General features: G+C 42.4%; 2 protein-coding genes across 2 annotated transcripts; one reads left to right on the top strand and one right to left on the bottom strand.

Moving 5' to 3' along the window:
- The first annotated feature begins 708 nt into the window (after positions 1 to 708).
- Positions 709 to 10,594, top strand: LOC5512313 (monocarboxylate transporter 12). Its single transcript, XM_048728394.1, has 4 exons — positions 709 to 972; positions 6,761 to 7,338; positions 7,563 to 7,932; positions 9,780 to 10,594. The coding sequence occupies exons 1-4, from the start codon at positions 837 to 839 to the stop codon at positions 9,908 to 9,910; spliced, it is 1,215 nt and encodes a 404-aa protein (XP_048584351.1). The 5' UTR covers positions 709 to 836; the 3' UTR covers positions 9,911 to 10,594.
- A 3,152-nt stretch (positions 10,595 to 13,746) lies between these two features.
- LOC116614064 (uncharacterized protein K02A2.6-like) lies at positions 13,747 to 17,802 on the bottom strand. Its single transcript, XM_032374650.2, has one exon. It carries the CDS (start codon positions 17,800 to 17,802, stop codon positions 13,747 to 13,749), a length of 4,056 nt encoding a protein of 1,351 aa, XP_032230541.2.
- Between the last annotated feature and the right edge of the window lie 811 nt (positions 17,803 to 18,613).

Here is an 18,613-nt window from a genome sequence, read left to right as displayed (position 1 = left end):
CCGAGATTTATGTCATGTCTGTCGGTTAAAACCTCGAAACTCACATAAAACAGCAAAGGAATGACTTTGTTTGTTTGTCGAACATTGGATGCAATCGAACACTCGCGCAAGCATGTTTGGCAACCTCGTCCCAAGGGTCTTCAGGGTAATTTTCAATATGGCGTCTAGCTGACGTATTGCATGGAGAGGTGGCTCAACACAAAAACATTTTCATAAAACATTTTCGTAAAATATGAGCCCGCGCGCATTTTTTTGGCGAATGTCCACTTTTTTACGTGACGAATCAAGATGGCGGACGCTCCGTGTATGAAGAGACTAGCTGCATTCTGTTTTGTGGATCTTTTTTCGATTCAAAAAAAGATTTAAAAAAACGAAAAAAAAATCAAAAACACGTTTCTGGATTGCAAAAAGAGCTTTTAGCAATATTATTCAAGAGCTGGCGACTGAAGATACGCAAGCATTCAAGCTGTTATAGGATAAAAGCGCGAGCAATGTTTTGCGTGATGAGTGGCTAAACAGGCAAACATGTGTTCCGTACATAAATATTTGATGAAAACGTTTTGGACTAGTTCAAACATCGGTAAATGTTGTGAAGGCAATAGATAGCCATGTTTTGTGGGTGGCTAAACGTACAATCATGTACGATGTTTGACAAACATGTTTGCGTTTTTAACCAAGGCTGATCACGCTATGATCACGTGCAGCCTCGATTTCAAACTTCACATCATATCACGGACATCGACGATGACAATAGTCTTCGGCCCTTGAGACAAGCAAGTGGCTGTGTGGGGGGACAAGATTTTTCAACTCACGGGGAGAGCAAGTTCTCAGTTGTTATGGATCACCCTCTTTCTTGGCTGGTTTGTTTATATGTAGTTGTGTGTACCCTGGTAATATATGGGTGTTCAGTAACCTACGGTATAATCTTCCCATCGATTTTAGAAGAATTCCAAGCTAGCAGAGCCGTTACAGGTTAGTAGAGAGTATTATCACTGTATTAAAATAGCTTCAGAAGACTACGGTTTCAATGAGTTCGGCAAAGCTTTCCTTGGGCGACATACTGAGCGTCCGCAAAGTACGCTGAATCTTCGAGCATGCTTGCGCGAGTCCTGCACAGGCCCGCGAATGATTCCCGGACGGCAAATGACCCACAAAAAAGCACACTGTAGGCCAACATAGCAGGCCTGCAAATGATCCCAAAAAAAAAAAAACATAGCAGACCGGTAACAATTTATGGAATGTAACGCGGAATGAAGTGCTCGTTATGCTAGATATAAAAATAACACTTATTCTGTAAAAGAATTTTAAATGAAGGAAATTATACATTTCAATTTAGAAAAAAAATAAAAAACGAAGCAATATACTTTCTGTATTTATTACATTTAGTTGGAAAGACTAGATTTCTATCACAATAACCCTCGTTCATTAGCGGTATTAGATTATATTAAGAAGGACCTCAAGCTGTTACGAGGTCATTCACCATGACTGCGGTTGCAAAGCGTGTCGTTTGAAAGTGGTACGAGGTAACGCGCAGGGAATACAGTCAGTTTAGGTAGGAATGCGTGCTTTATTCCACAATAACAAGACATTAGAAATCATTTAGGAGTAAAATTATCATATAGCCCGTGGTTCTATAAGAGAAGTGTAAGGAGATGGAATGGCAACTGCATAAATTAAACGGTTTCACACATTCTTTGTTCGCAGTGACAAACGGTCCGGCAGTCCGAAATAATCCTATGTTTCTCTTTAAATCCAACTCATATCTATTCCAAAACAAGTTATCTTGGCTGGGAATATTCAAGCGCTGTCTTTATAGATTCATTTAGTTTTGCCTTTTCCATAAAAGTTGTTCACAGAATATTTACTCCCTGAGATCGGCACTTAAAACAATAACAGAAACAATAACAATAACAGACAACACACTATTCAAAGTGCTCTCGTGCGTGACGGGCACTATTATTAAATAGTTCCCGGTCACGATCTATTGTTCTGTTAGTTTAAAAACTAACAGAACAATAGATCGTGACCGGGCGCCCGTTTCTGGAAACTCCCGAGAAAGCGCGCGGATGACGAATTCCGTGTTTCTCGAAATTCCCGGGTTTTTCGGGCCCGAGAAAATTCGTCATTTCTTGCCCGTAAATTCTCAGGAGGTCTGAGGCTCCCGAGAACTGTTTTCGGGCCCGTAAAGCAGAAAAATGGCTGCCGCAGGAGAGTACTTTTTGGCCATCGAAGAAAGCAGAGAGAATTCCAAAAAAGACGTACAATCCAAGAAATGACGGACAATGAAGTAATAGAGCGCTTCCTGTTGTCGAGAGAGCGCATCTTGTGGCTCATCGATACTATAGGGCCATATAACCCAGACAGTGAACAGTGGATATTAGTAAAGTTGAAGTTAAAAAACACGAGCTTGCTTACGAATTTAAGAATGAGACAAACACACTTCAAATAAAAAAAATACTGGGTTTATTACTCTAAATAAATGTACAAGCTATTATTTGACTTTCAAAGACAAACATTATATATACTTTTACATCAAGAGATTCTATAAACCATAGTTACCGCAAAATTCACAACTAGTCCTCCTTCCTCATAAACACGTTTTCTAATGAGCATGAGCGAAAAGAACGAACAGCGCGTGCGCATCGTGCTGCGATTGGAGGGATAGAGTTACGCACCTGGTTTTGATATGGATTTATGACTCTAAAATTGACTCCAAAATGCATTAAAAACCCATAAACAGATTCCAAAACAAATACACAACTTTAAATTGCTATCGAAAGGAATACAGCATAAACATAGCACAGCTTTGCTCAGATCAACCAAACCTTCCATCCTCTTAACATTTTGCGGTTCCGACACATGACTCTGACACTATAAATGAGAGTCTCATTTCCTGTAAACATCACCCCTAAAAATTAATATTCATTTGACAACCAAACATGTATTTCACCACGAAATCCTTGTCCACACGAGCGAATATTTACCGACACATTTAAGGCAGCCGGTTTGGCCGAGAAGATGGAATGACAAAAGCACACTGAGTAATACACTCGAACAACCATTCTACTACCGATGCAAAATATTAAGAGGATGTGGCTTTTGTTGAAAGCAATATTATGTGAGTTTTGAATTTCCTCGTGTTGTCGTGCGTACACCCCGGCATGATATCATGATATGATAGGTCTTTCATTTACCGAAAACAAACATGCCAAAAAATAACTTTAAAACATTTCGCTTCCTATGAAAAGCAGCATGTCCTATCTGTAAAGCCTTTCTTTTATGGCTTGTTATGTAAAAATGATTTATCCACGCCGGGTTCTTTAAATTACTATCACAGGAATTGTTAATTTCTGACTCAACCACTGTATTTCCCCCGCAGTCGTATATTAAAATCTTAATACTATAGTTTTAGTTAATGTAAATTTCCTTTTAATAACACAAACCAAGCTTAATGTTTCATATGTTTGTTAAAACTGAAAGCCAATCCTTACACATTCCTTTAGTTGTCCATTACTGTAATTCCTTGGGGTTCATTTCGGGGACTCTTGGGGATCGTTTCGGGTCCCGGGATCAGTTGGGGAACTTTTGGGGATCGTTTCGGTTCCTGGGATCGTTTCGGGTCCTGGGATCATTTCGGGTCCTGTACAGTACCGCACTCCCACTGGCTGGCTGTTGGTTCCAATTTTAAATTTCAAAGGTACAAACAACGAAGGTCTCTGGTTGAGCCCAATAATAAGCCCAACATCCGCGGCGTCGAACTCCTTCAACTCGACATCCGCAAGATGTGGAAGGTTCTCAATATAAGCCCTCCTGGGTATGCAGCTAGATGAGACAGGTATCTGACTCACATTTCTTACACCAACAAGCTCTTTCTCTACAAGTCCATCCTGAGAGATGACCACAATATCAATCTCTTGGCCTTGAACTTTCTTTGCTCCAGTCACGCCAATCAATTCAAAGCTCTCAGGGGGTCCATTACGTCCAAGATCAAGACATAACTGTTCCTTGCACAATGTCACTTCGCTGCCACTGTCCAGTGTGACGGTCTCCAATAACGTACTGCCTCCCTTGGCCTTGACCTTTACGGGGACCACCCTTAGTTGCTGATGCCGCATTTGAGCTTACAGCATTTCCATTACCAGGTGCACCCTGTGGCGGAGGTGCACTGGGCCCAGCCAGTGTAAGTTTGTTTTCCATGTCATTCATGACCTCATTCCTTCCGCTTTACGCTCGATGCAGCAATGTATGATGGTCCTGCGTGCAACCTTTAATCAGACATTTGAATGATGTCTTAGGGCACCTGTCCATGAAAGGTCCTCCACTTAGACATTTGAGTCTCTTAGACAGGACTAGTTTTTCCTTTCCTCATAGCTCATTTCTTTGAACTTAGAACACTTCCATTAACCATGTTGGCCCTCGCAAACTGTACATTTCCTGCCAGCATTTACACGTCCCTTCTCTTGCTCCATGTTCTGGGGCGGGGCAACACCTGCTGACAGGCTGATTCTAGCTGGAGACTTTTTAGTATCACCGTCCTGTCCCCTCCTCGCCCTTGTTGACACAAGATCCTCTCCAAACTCATTGCTAATAAGTTTTGCTCTATTCTGAAGGAACCTCAGGTAATCAGAAAATCTCGGCCTTGCTTATTCTACCCGCACACTCAATCCATTACCCTTTTATGAAGAATGGTAGTTTATTATTGAGTTCCCTGAGAGTTGAGTTAGTATGATTCAGGTCACTGACATAGTCACTACCCATACCAGACAGGGTACGATGGGCATTTTCTAGATGCCTATAAAATTCAAACAGGGCTTGCCCTCCAGCGTTCCTTAGAGGGGGGATAGACCTTGAAGCTTATCAATATGCGCCTTTGCAATATTATGAGGTAGCCCAAAGTTCTCCTTTAAGGCAGTCTTAGCAGTGGTGAAACCTTCCGCTGGTGGCAATTGATACAACTTTTAATTGTCTCACGAGCCTTGCCAGCGCAGTGTTGTATTTTAATAAAAGTACTGCAACTTTAGACTGTCATTGCTCTCAAGGCATGTATGAATGACGCAGAGTTGACTGGATTGCCGTCAAACTGCATGTACTCAACACTTGGGGTGCCATAGCCTGAGACAACAATTCGGCCACAGGTATCCCAGTATTCACTGGACTGTTATAATTGTCTGGTGGTCCAAGACAGAAAAACAAAGTTTAGCTTGGGTTTCCTGTGTTCCATCGTTCTCATTATTCACAATGGTTCCCTTCACACTTACAATGTCACCCTCTTCCTTTACACAGCTCTTATCCACCTCTGTTCCAGGACGTTCACTTGGAGAAACATAGGAAGCATGTTGTGCAGCCATAGAAGAAACACCATCATTTTTTACAGAGCACGGTTCCTGCTTAAGTTCTTCTTCAACATTCACTGGTTCCTCCACACTTGCAAGTTCCGCACATCCAGCTTCTTGCTTATTTATCCTGTATCTTACTACTGTCCAACTCTGCCTCCAATATCTCATTTTCATATCTCAGATCATCAAATTTCCGTGAGAGCTCCTGTTTCCTTTTCAGTTGTTCAACTTTAAGCCTTACTGACACAGCCTCCTCCTCCGGCGATGCAATGCTGCTTTTTCTGCTCCCACAACTTTGCTTACTATGTCTCGAGCTAACATGCGATTGTGCGCTCACATGTGATCGCTGTAAACCGATGCGTTCCTCGTGTTTATAATATATTCGAGTTCTTGTTTCCCATTCAGCTCCTCTGCATAAGTCCTCTCCAGCTCATTTCGTTCCTCCCCAGCATCCACAAGCTCCATCAAATCCCCGTGCTGGCGGACAAACTTTACCCATTTTTCTCCGTAGCACTAAAGCTGTTCTTGTACTTCCTAGTATCCATCGATAAGACGATCAATGACTTCTCGCCGGAGCCTCCGAAGCCGTCCGAGACATGCAGCCCTCGAACGCTTTAAAGCGATAATTCTCTCCGAAATGTCCTATACCGACATCACAAGCACTTCCAATTTTCTCGGAAACTGTCGCTACTCCACAAGTCACGGTCGACTTGCGAGCGCGTGGAGAGTAAACAACAAGATCCAGAAGTAGGATTTCGTATTTGTTTGAGCTTTAAACTCACTTGAAAGCGGTTTCCATTGGTCAACTGGCTGTACATGGTGTTTCTACATGGTCCAACTTTGAACTAGCCCAGACAGCTGCTTACATTGTAATGTCCGTACTCACCTCCCTCGGATACACGCTGGCCATTAATAAGTCGACTTTCACCCCTACTCAGGTTATTCGTTTCTTGGGCTACCTGTGCGATTCCACCTGCATGGCCTTCTTCCTCCCTCAAGATAAGAAGGAGAAGTTCGCCACGCTCCGAGAAGCGATCCTATCAAGAGATGAAATTGATGTTAAAACGCTCCAACGCCTTGCAGGAAAAACTATTTCCTTTGCAATCGCATCTACCCATCTCCTTGTCCGTTAGCAAGAGAGCAATTAGAATAGAATAATATCTGAAATCGCCAATGCGTAAATCCAGATAATCACTCAAACTTACTTACTCTCACCAAAAAACTGTCCACTTTTGCTTGAAATAGCCAAGCGCTTCAAGTTAAATAAAGAAATAAAGTTTTGCATCATTAATATATTCATTTGCGATTTCATCTCCTTACACTACCCTAGTTCTATACTGTTCCCTAGGGGTAATTTTTCTCGCAAGTGAAATGTGCGTGGGTTTCCGAGGCCGTGGATTGAACTGTATAACGTCTTGTTTTAGCGTTCCCAGGAGCCATTGCCCTCGCCTTTTCTGGGATGTTTGGACCTTTCGGCGGCCATCTTACCGACCGCTATGGATGCCGGGTAGTATTCATGAGCAGTAGCCTAATTACCATAATAGGGCTCGTCTCATCCTCGTTCGTGCCTAACATCGTCTTGCTTTACTTCACGTATGGTTTCATGAACGGAATAGGAAGTAATCTCATTTACATAAGCTCCATGATGGTGCCAGCCCTCTACTTCAAACGCAGGCGCATGCTTGCCACAGCTATCGTCTCCACTGGCCCAGGAGCGAGCCTTTTTATCATGAGCCCTATTGTGGAAGCTATTCATAAAGTTTTGGATTGGCGCAAGACACTACTATGCTTAGCTGGCCTGTGTCTCGTTCCCTGCCTGGGTGGCTGGGCCTTGAGAGAAAAGAATAAGAAAGTAGAGCAGACCATTGCGCAAAGGGGGTCCTCAGAGCGCAGATGCCGGTCCTCGTGTGATTGTTCGGTTCTGAGGAATCCCATGTTTGTGCTATGCACAGCGATGACGTCACTAGCAGTCCTTGGTCACTGTATGCCTATAGTACATTTGGTAAGTCGGTCTTTGCTTTTCTTCCTTCATCGTGAGCTTTCTTTACACTCTCTGGGTATACTTTTATTGATGTTCCTTGCAAACTTTGCTAAACTGGTGAAATACTTTTCACGCCATGATTGGAGGCGCCGTGAAGTTAACATCAGTCCTTAGCATATCTGAGCTAACAATGGCGCGGTTTGCATGGTGCTTAATGCCTTCTGACTTAACGTTTTGCTCCTCAGGCCAAACATTGCGCGGAGCTGGGCATATCAAGTGACCTGTCGTCCTGGCTGTACTTCGCCATCGGTCTCTCGTCCTTGATTGCACGGATGTGCTGTGGCAAGCTTGCCGGGACGGGCTGGATCTCTTTGCCTCGACTCTTCCAGTTTGGAGTCTTCGGACTAGCGCTAGGCAATCTACTGTTGCCACTAGCAACAGACTTCCCATATTTGGTCATGTATAGCGTCTCGTATGGGTTTGGAGAGGGGTTCTTTTTCACGCCCATTTATTGCATTATTCTTGAGTCTTTACCGACGGAGCGTCGCGGGCTTGATTTTGGGATATTCCTGTTGTTTATCTCTATGCCCTATGTATTTGGACCATCTCTTTCAGGTAATTTTTTTTAACAGCAATAGTTCTGTGTTCCACATTTAACGACTATAACAACTATTCGCTTCCTGCCAGAAAGAGGCCATGACGATTACTCGCATGATCCGAACTCTACATAAAAAAGAGCTAGCTGGAATCATTACAGTCTACGGAACAGATGCTCATTTGCATAAGCCACTGTCCGGCATCCTCGATTCCATGGACGCCATTTTCTGCCATTTGTCATGACAACAGCTCACGCTTTGACGAAGGCGATGTTTTGCGAAGTTTTATTACATTTATAACATTAGATAGTATGCTCGCCTGTTATACTTTTCAAACAAAAAATTTTCATGACAATAAAGTATAAGGATCAGTATAAGGAATCAGATTTTGGCGATATTTTGAAGAAAACGAATCACATGAGAAAAGTTCTAACCCACAAAATTTTGGTGCATCCAGTCATAAGCAAAGATAAAATCCGAGACTCACAGCATAGCTTAGACTGTTATTTTACTTATTAATCTGAAATCGAAGCACATATTCCCACCTGGTTTTAAAATTATTAAACGATTACGAGCTTGCATGGTTTTACCGTCTCCAAGCCGCAAAGCACGCATGTAATTATACACTAAATATCTCGAAAAGGCGTGGAAATCGCCGCAAAGTTTGTATTGGACCTTTGATAAGAATTCCTTCAGGAATTTGTCTGGGAGGTCTGATTTCCGTAGCACCCTTTATTTAGAGCAACAAGTCCTTCAATAGCAAAGACATGCAACAACAGCCAATAATTATGTTTGGTTCTAAAAACATTTTTGGTACACCTAATCATAGATTCGTTTTATGAAAATCCATTGAAATTGTTGTGTGTTGTTGTGAACAATAATGCGATAAATTTTAGTGAAGGAAAGAACCAAAAACTTCCGATCTTCAAGAATTCTAAGAAATGATTTACGAAGTTTGGCGATCAGCTTAGAAACTTTGAGTTTCTAACTCAAACCCCTAAATGCACTGTTCGGTCGCATTTCTCCTCAGAAGCTCTCCCACCATAACAATATTTTTAATGCGTTTTCTGAAAAAAAATTTAAAGTATTCGGCTAGAAAAGTTGCTCACACTAAATTTTGTAATGTTTCAAAGTTGTGCTCAAGTACAGGCTAGTTGGGTTGATTGTCATTGAGCTAGGTAGAAAGCTTGATAATTTATCTCATCCCTGTGAAACGCTGACTTTTAAGTAAAAAAAAATGGCGTCGCATGGAATCGAGGACGCCGGACAGTGGCTTATGCAAATGAGCATCTGTTCCGTAGACTGTTATTCTCGCAGCCACAAATAAATAGGTGACCCTCATTTGACTTTCAAATTCAATGATCACGCTGGGTAGAGGGAAAAATTCACTGAAAATGAGGTGGAGAGGAAGGAGTGTGACAAGCCCCCATCTTTCTATATTTAGGCCCCTAAATAGCCCCTAAATATAGCTGGTATGACGACAAAAAACTACAGTAATAATGTAGAATAACGACGTGGGCTGCGCAGGGACGGTGGAATACACCTCTTTCTAAACAGGGAAGTTTCGCTGATGTTTGAGTGTTCCCTTCGCATCTTTCGCCCAATTCGCCGGGTCTCGGGTGGACATACCTCGTTATCTAGGCCTCTAGTTATTAGCCCCCCCCCCCCCCCCCCCCCGCAGAATTCCATCTTGCTAATATCAGGAATGCTTGTAGGCTCGAATTCCAACCATCGCTAGGCCTCATCGGATGGGGGCACGTACTGCGGGCTCACAGGAACAAGAGCTGGAAATCGAGCCTAGAATGCTTGAAGGACACCCAGTGCCATATATCTAGCTCCTGACTAATTTTTTTTTTACCATCACAGGTTTAATCGCAGATGTGAGCGGGACTGGGTACACAAACTCGTTCTACACGGCAGGGGCGATAGAGGTCGTCGCTGGATGTGTGCCTTTTCTCATTCCATTCATGCCTGTCACGCGTAGGAACATGATATAACAATGTATTTTACATAGACTATATATATTAAATATTCTTACAAGTATAGTTCTAGACTTAAGGAAAAAATAAAGACTAATAAATTAACTTAAAACGCTACATTATAACACACACACTCGCCGGCAGTCCATCAATAAATCTTGCAAACACATTTTGAGTCACGTCTTTGTTAGTATTTACGAGATCTGGGTTACACAATTCAGCTCCATGTTTTGATATTGACTTAGGGATATTGCCCTAAACTTCTCGTTCTTGACTTTCAACGACTCATCTTTGACATACTCTCTGCGCAGACCGACTGGCTTAATCAAATCAGAGTCCAGTATTTATGATAAATAAATAAAAGAGTTCACAAGTCCGGTAACATAAGAGTTTGTAGAACCTATTGTTCGTTTTCTAGAATTTCTAAATTGTTCTTGAAAAATATGCACAACTATTTAACCTATCAAAACATCATCTTCAAATATTGTGTGCCTTTTCTTATTCCATTCATGCCCACTGCTAGCCGCAAAGAGGAAATAACTGTCAATGAGGAACTTATCGTCTATGAAAAGGAGTCTGTTGTATGACGAATTTCTGTCACAATTTCTATTCACTAGTCACAATAAGAAAATATATACGCTTTTGTTATTAAAATTAAATAAATAAATATGTTGGGCCTCTTGCCAGCACTTTCATGACTTCCGTTTGGCTTGCGCTTCTATTTGTTTTATCCTTTGAAGCTTTGGTTTTCGAATTTCCATTCATGTCACCCCGGGCTAAAATATTAGCTTGGGCCTCCTGTGCTGAGATAAGCCTTGGGTAGCTTGCTGTTATAGTGAAAGACAATTTACATAAAGTAATAATGAGAGAAGCAAGCGGCTCCTTCAAAAGCGACGGCAAATCTCGATTTCCTACTGAAGCAAGCGTCTTTGTGGGGGGACACCATTTTTCAACTCACGGGGAGAGCAAGTTCTCAGTTGTTATGGATCACCCTCTTTCTTGGCTGGTTTCGTTTGAAAGTGGAGATGTGGAGGATTCTGGTGGAGATATGCTATTTAGCTTTTAACAATAATGACAAACATGTCATCCGACCGAAACTACGACCGAAAATATACATGAACGAAGTTAATGAATTTAGCTTCTTTTTGTTCTTAATTTTTGGTCGCCTTTTTGGGGGAGGGTCACCATTTTTGAACTTTAAATGTGGGGGGTCGAAATTTTTAAACAGAAAAATCAATCAACATAGCAGCCATAACCCCCCCCCCCCCCCAAAAAAAAAAAAATAATAATAATAATGACTCTTCCCTATCGAAAAGGCGATAGATGACGTGGATCACCGCAAGGCGGTCTCGGACAAGATGGGCGGCCCGCCAAAATGCATACACACATATCTATCAGTCATTTACCTTTATAATCACCTCTTTGGAGAATATGATTTATGGAGCTAATAGCGAACTGGTGGGTGAGGAGTACCAAGATGCATCATGGTACAGGAGTAACGGAGGAAGACGTCGCCGCTGGCAAGTCTGACCTACTTCGACTTCATTGCCTCCTTCCCCCTACTGTACAAGTTCCTATCACACTATCAAGAGGTAGTTTATCGCGTTTTTGGTTCTTCCAATTGTCTGCCTCGATTTTCATCTTTTGTTTGTATTTTCCTGATCCTACAAGTGAAGGAGACCTATGAGGTGTTGTCATCAAGGATGGACGAGACGTTCTCCCACATATACACCCACGGCGGATTATTATTATTTTTATTATTTTTATTATTATTATTATTATTATTATTATTATTATTATTATTATTATTATTATTATTATTATTATTATTATTATTATTATTATTATTATTATTATTATTATTGTTGTTGTTGTTGTTGTTGTTGTTGTTGTTGTTGTTGTTGTTGTTGTTGTTGTTGTTGTTGTTGTTATTATTATTATTATTATTATTATTATTATTATTATTATTATAACACTTGGAAGAACGAAAAACCTCTTATTATTATACATATTCGATCACAGCTGTTAACAGCTGGTAGGTTATGTATCGAGGTCAAGTCGTATCCTACGACCTCAGACCTCGAGCACCTGTCTTAGTAGCCGCGCTGATCCGAGGAGAGCTCCTTTCTGGAGTAACTCGATCCTTGTCTTTAAGCCAATCGAACTTAAATGCTTTTTCAAGTTTTTACTGACTGTTCCGAGAGCGCCAACAACGATTGGGACAACACATGTCTTTATGTCCCATAATCGGGCAATTTCACTTCAGGACTTCTCCCATTCCTTTTCGCCGACATTAGCATCTCCTTGCACAGCAATATCAATTACTATGCATTCACCTTCTTTTCTGTTCACTATTACGATGTCAGGTCTTCGGGCTTGGATTTCCCTATCTGTTTGGATGGTAACATCCCACAGTATTTTTAGGTCAGGTTTTTCGATGACTGGTAATAGCTCGTGTTCATACCATTTTTCTTTAACCTCAAATCCATGTTCTTTCGCAATTGCCCAGTGAACAATTCTGGCCGCGTTGTCGTGTCGGTGTTTATACTGGCTCTGTGCCATCTTGCTACATTCACACAATAAGTGATTCACCGTTTTATCTTTGAAGCCACACATTCTGCATAAGGGAGATATCTGTTGTTTTTCTATTTTCGCCTTTAATGCATTCGTTCTCAGCGCCTGGTCTTGAGCTGCTGTGATCAGTCCTTCTGTCTCTTTCTTCAAGTTTCCTTTTGTCATCCAGTCCCACGATGACTCATCCCTTATTTCTTCCGTCTGTCTAAGAAACTGACCATGTAATGGCTTAGACTTCCAATCCTCTTGTCTTTTTTCTTTGAGCTTTTCTTTTAAGACCCTAGCAGTCTGTTCTTCCTCTACACGAAGTATTCCTTCATTCCTCACCGCTAGAAGTAACGGTTCCTCGCTTTTGTGAACATAGTCTGCCAATCTCTTTTCTTCTAGATGTATACAATCTTCAACCCCTATCAGCCCGCGGCCTCCACCTCGTCTTGGTAGATATAAACGGCCAACATTAGCTCGAGGGTGTAGCATTCCATAGATCGTCATCCGTTTCCTTGTCTTCCTATCTATGTTCTCCAACTCAGTCTTGTTCCACTTAACTACACCAGCTCCATATCTTAAAACTGATACCGCCCAAGTGTTTATTGCCATTATGGTGTTCTTTCCGTTAAGCTTTGCCTTTAGGACTTTCTTAAGTCTGCGGAAGTATTCCCGGCTTAGGTCTTTCTTTATTTTTCCGTGTAGTAGGTCATCGTACTCAAGGATTCCTAAGTACTTGTGTCCCTCATTCTCTATCGTCTTCATCTTCTGTCCATCTGGGAGTTCAATTCCATCAGAGTTCACAACTTTTCCTCTCTTAAGTATGAGGATCCCACACTTCTTAAGGCCAAATTCCATGCCAATGTCACTACTGAATACTCGCACTGAGTTTATTAATGAATCAACTTCACGTTCATTCTTCCCATACAACTTTAGGTCGTCCATGAACAGCAGATGGTTTAGGGATCCCGCATCCTTGCCTAATTGGTTCCTCCCACTTGCACTTCGCAGTATAATCGACAGTGATATTAAGCATATTACAAATAGCAAAGGGGAAAGTGTTATACGTTCAGATCCTCACGATTATGCTTTCAATTCGTGGTTTAATTCAACTAATATTTCTCAATATCTAAATTACAACTAACTCCGAGCTTCAACGAGGAACCAGCCCCTACGGGGGGTCCCAATCAAACATCAGGGGCCACAGGGAACCCAAGGAGGGCAATATACATATTACAACATCTCCCCCCTTTCAAAACTTCAATAAATGTTCAAAGAAAACCCAAAAAATGTTCTTAACATTGTTCAATAAGTCTTTGTGGCTTCTTCACTTCACGACCAGCTCTTGTTCTGATGGGTGAATGTGCTTCTGTTTCTCTCTGATCTTCCTGTACTTTCAATGGACTTGGCGGTTCATTGATCTGCGCTTTTCTAGCGACCACTTGAGGTTGAGGACTCATGTATGTGGGAGCCACTGGCATCTTCGGATTCATGGGTGTGTCCTTCGGGACAGAAATGATGTGCCTTCGATTTCTTCGAAATACACGTCCTTTCTCATCTTCAACTACATATGACCTTGGCAGGACTTCTGCTTTACACCATTCTTTATCTTTGTTTACACGAACTCTAACTTTGTCCCCAACTTCCAAAGGGGGAAGGTCCCGGCTGTGTTGATCATAGCTCATCCGTGAACTTGCTTGTCGATGGGCTAATGCCTTTACCACTCTGTGAGGGTCTACTGGGTGAGGTACCAACAAACGTCGATGGGTAGGTAGTGTTGACCGTGTACGCCTACTCATGAGTAGTTGGGCAGGTGAGACACCTATGTCGTCAAAAGGTGTATTTCTGTACTTTAATAAACCTTCAAATGGGTCTTTATTCTCTGCTGCTGCTTTCTTAAAGATTCGCTTTGCAGTCTGGACAGCTCTTTCCGCAGCACCATTGGACTGGGGATACTCGGGTGAGCTGGTTACATGCTGGAATCCCCAAGCTTCTGCAAACTGCTTAAACTCATGGGTAGTACTGAAAATATTGCGGGTGTTACTATATTGTGGGCCATTGTCGCTGATCACTTTGGCTGGAATGCCAAATCTTGCAAAGATTTGCTTCAAGGTGTTGACAACACACATGGCAGTGGACTGCCGAAGTAGTTCAACTTCAAAATACTTCGAATAGAAATCAACCACAATCAAGTAGGAATGGCCAGCAAATTCAAAAAGGTCAGTTCCAACAACCTGCCACGGTAGACTTGGAAGGTCATGTGGATGTAGGGTTTCTCTCTGCTGTTGGTTGCGGAATGCATTACAAATCTGACATGAACGTACTCGGTCCTTAATATGGGCAGTCATGGAGGGCCAAAAGACATAGTCTCTTGCCAAACTCAGACTCTTACTCTCACCCATGTGTGCTCCATGTATATCTTCAAGTACTTCAGCTCTCATGGATCTTGGTACTACAATTCTATCAGATTTGAACAGTAAACCATCTTCAACACTAAGCTCTTCCTTGTAATTCCAGTATTCTCTTGCCAGTTCGTCAACCTGATCCTTGTCTTCTGGCCAACCCTCTAGGACATATTCCATTACTACTCTTGAGGTTTCATCGTTACTTGATGCATCTCTGAATTTCTTTAATGTGGAATTCTCAATTCCCAGATTTTCAATCAGATTGATTCCAATCACATCCTCTGGTTCACTTACTGGCGTAGTGTCAGTGAGTGGGGCTCTACTCAAACAATCAGAGATGATTTGTTTCTTGCCTGGGACATATCTCACATCCAAATCATACTTGGTTAGCTTCAGAAGCATTCTCTGCAATCGTGGTGGGCATTCATTTAGGGGCTTCCTAAAAATTGCCTCCAATGGTTTGTGATCAGTTTCTACAATCACTCGCCTGCCATATACATACGTGTGGAACTTGTCTGCTCCCCATAGTATAGCTAACAACTCTCTTTCAATGTTAGCATATCTCTGCTCACAAGACGACAAAGTCTTTGAACCAAAGGCAATCGGCTTACCCTCTTGAATGATGACTGCACCAAGGCCAGTGCTACTCGCATCTACATTCAGAATGGTCTGTTTGTGATTGTCAAAATAGGCCAACACTGGTGCATGGGTGATCACAGCTTTGAGCTTCTCGAATGCCTCTTGTTGAGGCTTCTCCCAGGTGAAAGCCGCTACTTGCTGGGTCAGCTGGGAGATTGGGCCTTGCAGATCAGCTTTGTGTTCAATGAACTTGTCCAAGTAGTTGATTGTTCCTAAGAATCGCTGCATGCCATCTTTGTCTGATGGGGGTGGCATCTCACTAATTGCACGCACTTTCTCAGGATCTGGTTTCAAACCCTCGGATGTGAACACATGTCCGACATAGCTTACTTCTGGAACTCGAAGCTTGATCTTCTTTGGATTAAATTTCAGGCCCACCTCTCTGCTTCTTTCAAGTACTGCTATCATCTTCCTATCAACATCACTTATATCTTTTCCATGGATTAAAAAATCATCAACAATTATTTCAACTGCAACTCCAGCGAAGAGCCTGTCCATCTCTCGTTGGTATATCTCAGGAGCAGATGAAATTCCAAATGGCAGCCGTGTAAATCTATACCGTCCCCAAGGTGTGTTGAATGTCAGAAGTTTCGAGCTTTCCTCATCTACCTCCACCTGCCAGTATCCACTGCATGCATCCAGTGTGGTGAACATTGTAGCTCCAGAAAGGCGATTGGCAACTTGCTCAACAGTGACCATGGGGTAGTGTGGCCTCTTGAGGGCCTTATTCAGATCCCTGGGATCGATGCAGATACGGACACTGTCTTTAGATGGTGGGTTGGCTCTGTCCTTCTCTTTTCGTTTGTCAACAACCAACATTGAAGACACCCACGGTGTGTGCTCTTCTTCTTTAACGATAATCCCATCTTGTTCCATCTCTTGGAGTTTTTCTCTTGTCGGTTCAAGCAGGGATATGGGGATCTTCCTAGGGGGGTGGACTACTGCAGGCACTGATGGATCTATCTCTAGGTGTACCTTGTTTGGCAGTCTTCCCGGTTTGTTACTAAAACAATCTTGGTACTGGGATAGAACCGGATCTTCTACCAACAATTCTGCATTCGGCTTGTTGCCATTCCCTTGTGTGGTCTCCTCGGCCAGTCTTTCTGGTGTGTCTATCAGGTCAAGATTCATAAACTTGAGCACCTCTAAGTCTAGGCAGGCTTCACAACTCAACAGGGGTGTAAACTCTCCATGCACAACAAGGTACAGCAGATCTATTTTTCGGTTCTTGTACTGGGTTGGAAGGCGAACACATCCAACAGGATGAATTGCCTTGTCTGCGAGCCATCCTTTAAGAGGCTGATGAATCTTTCGTAGCGGTTGTGTAGTGATGGCCTTATATACATGATATGGCATCACATTGGCCTCTGCACCTGTATCAGCTTTGACTTTCACCTCTTTTTGTGCAATCCTAAGGGTAATCACGCTCTTCTTTGTGCTATTGGGGCTGGACACAGTCCCAAGTTCTACTGATCCAAAGTATAAGTGTGGATCACCCCCACGATCACCTTGGCCCATACTCTCAACCTGGTTTTCTTGCTCTACTGTGCTGACCGGTGTTTCTTTCTTACCCTTAAGAGGACACAACTTTGCAAAGTGTCCCTCTTGTTGGCAATTTCTACATTTCTTTCTTAAGGCAGGACAAATACTTGGTTTTGTGAAACGGTGCTGAAAACCACAAAACTTACAGGTAGGATTAGGCGCTCTCTCCTTTCCTTGAACTGGGTGTACACTCAATGGCTGCTGTGAACCAGTTGGTGAAGCAAACTTGAATTTCTGCAACTCAGCAGCTTCATAGGTTCTACAGTAATCATGGGCACTTTGGAGTGTCAAATCTGGCTTTTTCAACAACTCCCCTCTCAACTCATTCGAGAGCACCCCTCCCACGATACGATCTCTGATCAGTGAATCTCTGAGGGTCCCAAACTCACATGTCAACGATAAGCGTTTCAGCGCACTCACGAAATTGTCCATCCTCTCACCTTCTTTCTGGTTTCTTTGATTAAACACAAGGCGCTCATAGATGACGTTTCTTGCTCCCTGACAGTGTTCCTTGAACTTTCTACACACATCTTCATAAGATTCATTGCTTTCTCCTTCGTTGAAAACAAAATGACTATATTCTTCAATTGCATCTGCTCCAGCACAATTGAGTAGCAAGTTCACCTTCAACTTGTCAGGTTTCTCATCCTTTCCTTTCGCCACTAGGTAAATTTCGAACTGCATAATAAATTTCCTCCAATTTTCTGAGGCTTGGGCATCCAGCACCAGTGGACCAGGAGTCCTGTGCGACTCTACTTCTGCCATAATTTCAATTCTTTTCTCGATATTCTTTACCTTGATTCTCGTTAAACTTTTACTTGACTTCTGACACCATGTTATACGTTCAGATCCTCACGATTATGCTTTCAATTCGTGGTTTAATTCAACTAATATTTCTCAATATCTAAATTACAACTAACTCCGAGCTTCAACGAGGAACCAGCCCCTACGGGGGGTCCCAATCAAACATCAGGGGCCACAGGGAACCCAAGGAGGGCAATATACATATTACAACAGAAAGGCTATTGCCTCGAAAAATGCCTCGTTGTATTTTCACTTCTCCCAGAGTTTGTCCACTTGATGTTAGTGTCGTTTTCCAGTTTAGCATGCTGTTGCGCAACAACAATTGGATGATTGGAGCTACGCCAGTCATGTTTAACGTTCCAAAATCCAGGAGTGTGGAACCATGTCGTAAGCCTTCCGATAATCAATCCAAACCATTGCCAAATTGGGTTTTCTTCGTTTGCAATTTCTTAGTACCATTTTATCAATTAGGAGCTGTTTGGTGCCTCTTGAAGCTCTGCGGCATCCCTTCTGTTCTACAGGGAGCACTTCTGCATTTTCTAAGTGATCGTATATTTTGTCTGCGAGTGTTCCGCTGAGTAGTTTCCACATCAGCGGTAGGCATGTTATGGGCCGGAAGTTTTCTGCGGTATTCCCTAGTGTCAGGTCTTTAACACATAAGACAGTTCTTCCTTGGTACATCCATTGTGGCACAAACCCTGATTCAAGAATTAGGTTAAGTTGTTCAGCAATTGGATGATGGAGGGCTCTAAAGTTCTTCAGCCAGTAACCT

The sequence above is a fragment of the Nematostella vectensis genome, chromosome 1 (genome assembly GCF_932526225.1).
Source record: "Nematostella vectensis chromosome 1, jaNemVect1.1, whole genome shotgun sequence".
NCBI lineage: Eukaryota > Metazoa > Cnidaria > Anthozoa > Actiniaria > Edwardsiidae > Nematostella > Nematostella vectensis.
Note: the sequence above shows the minus strand (reverse complement) of the source record. Positions and strands in the feature narration are given on the sequence as shown.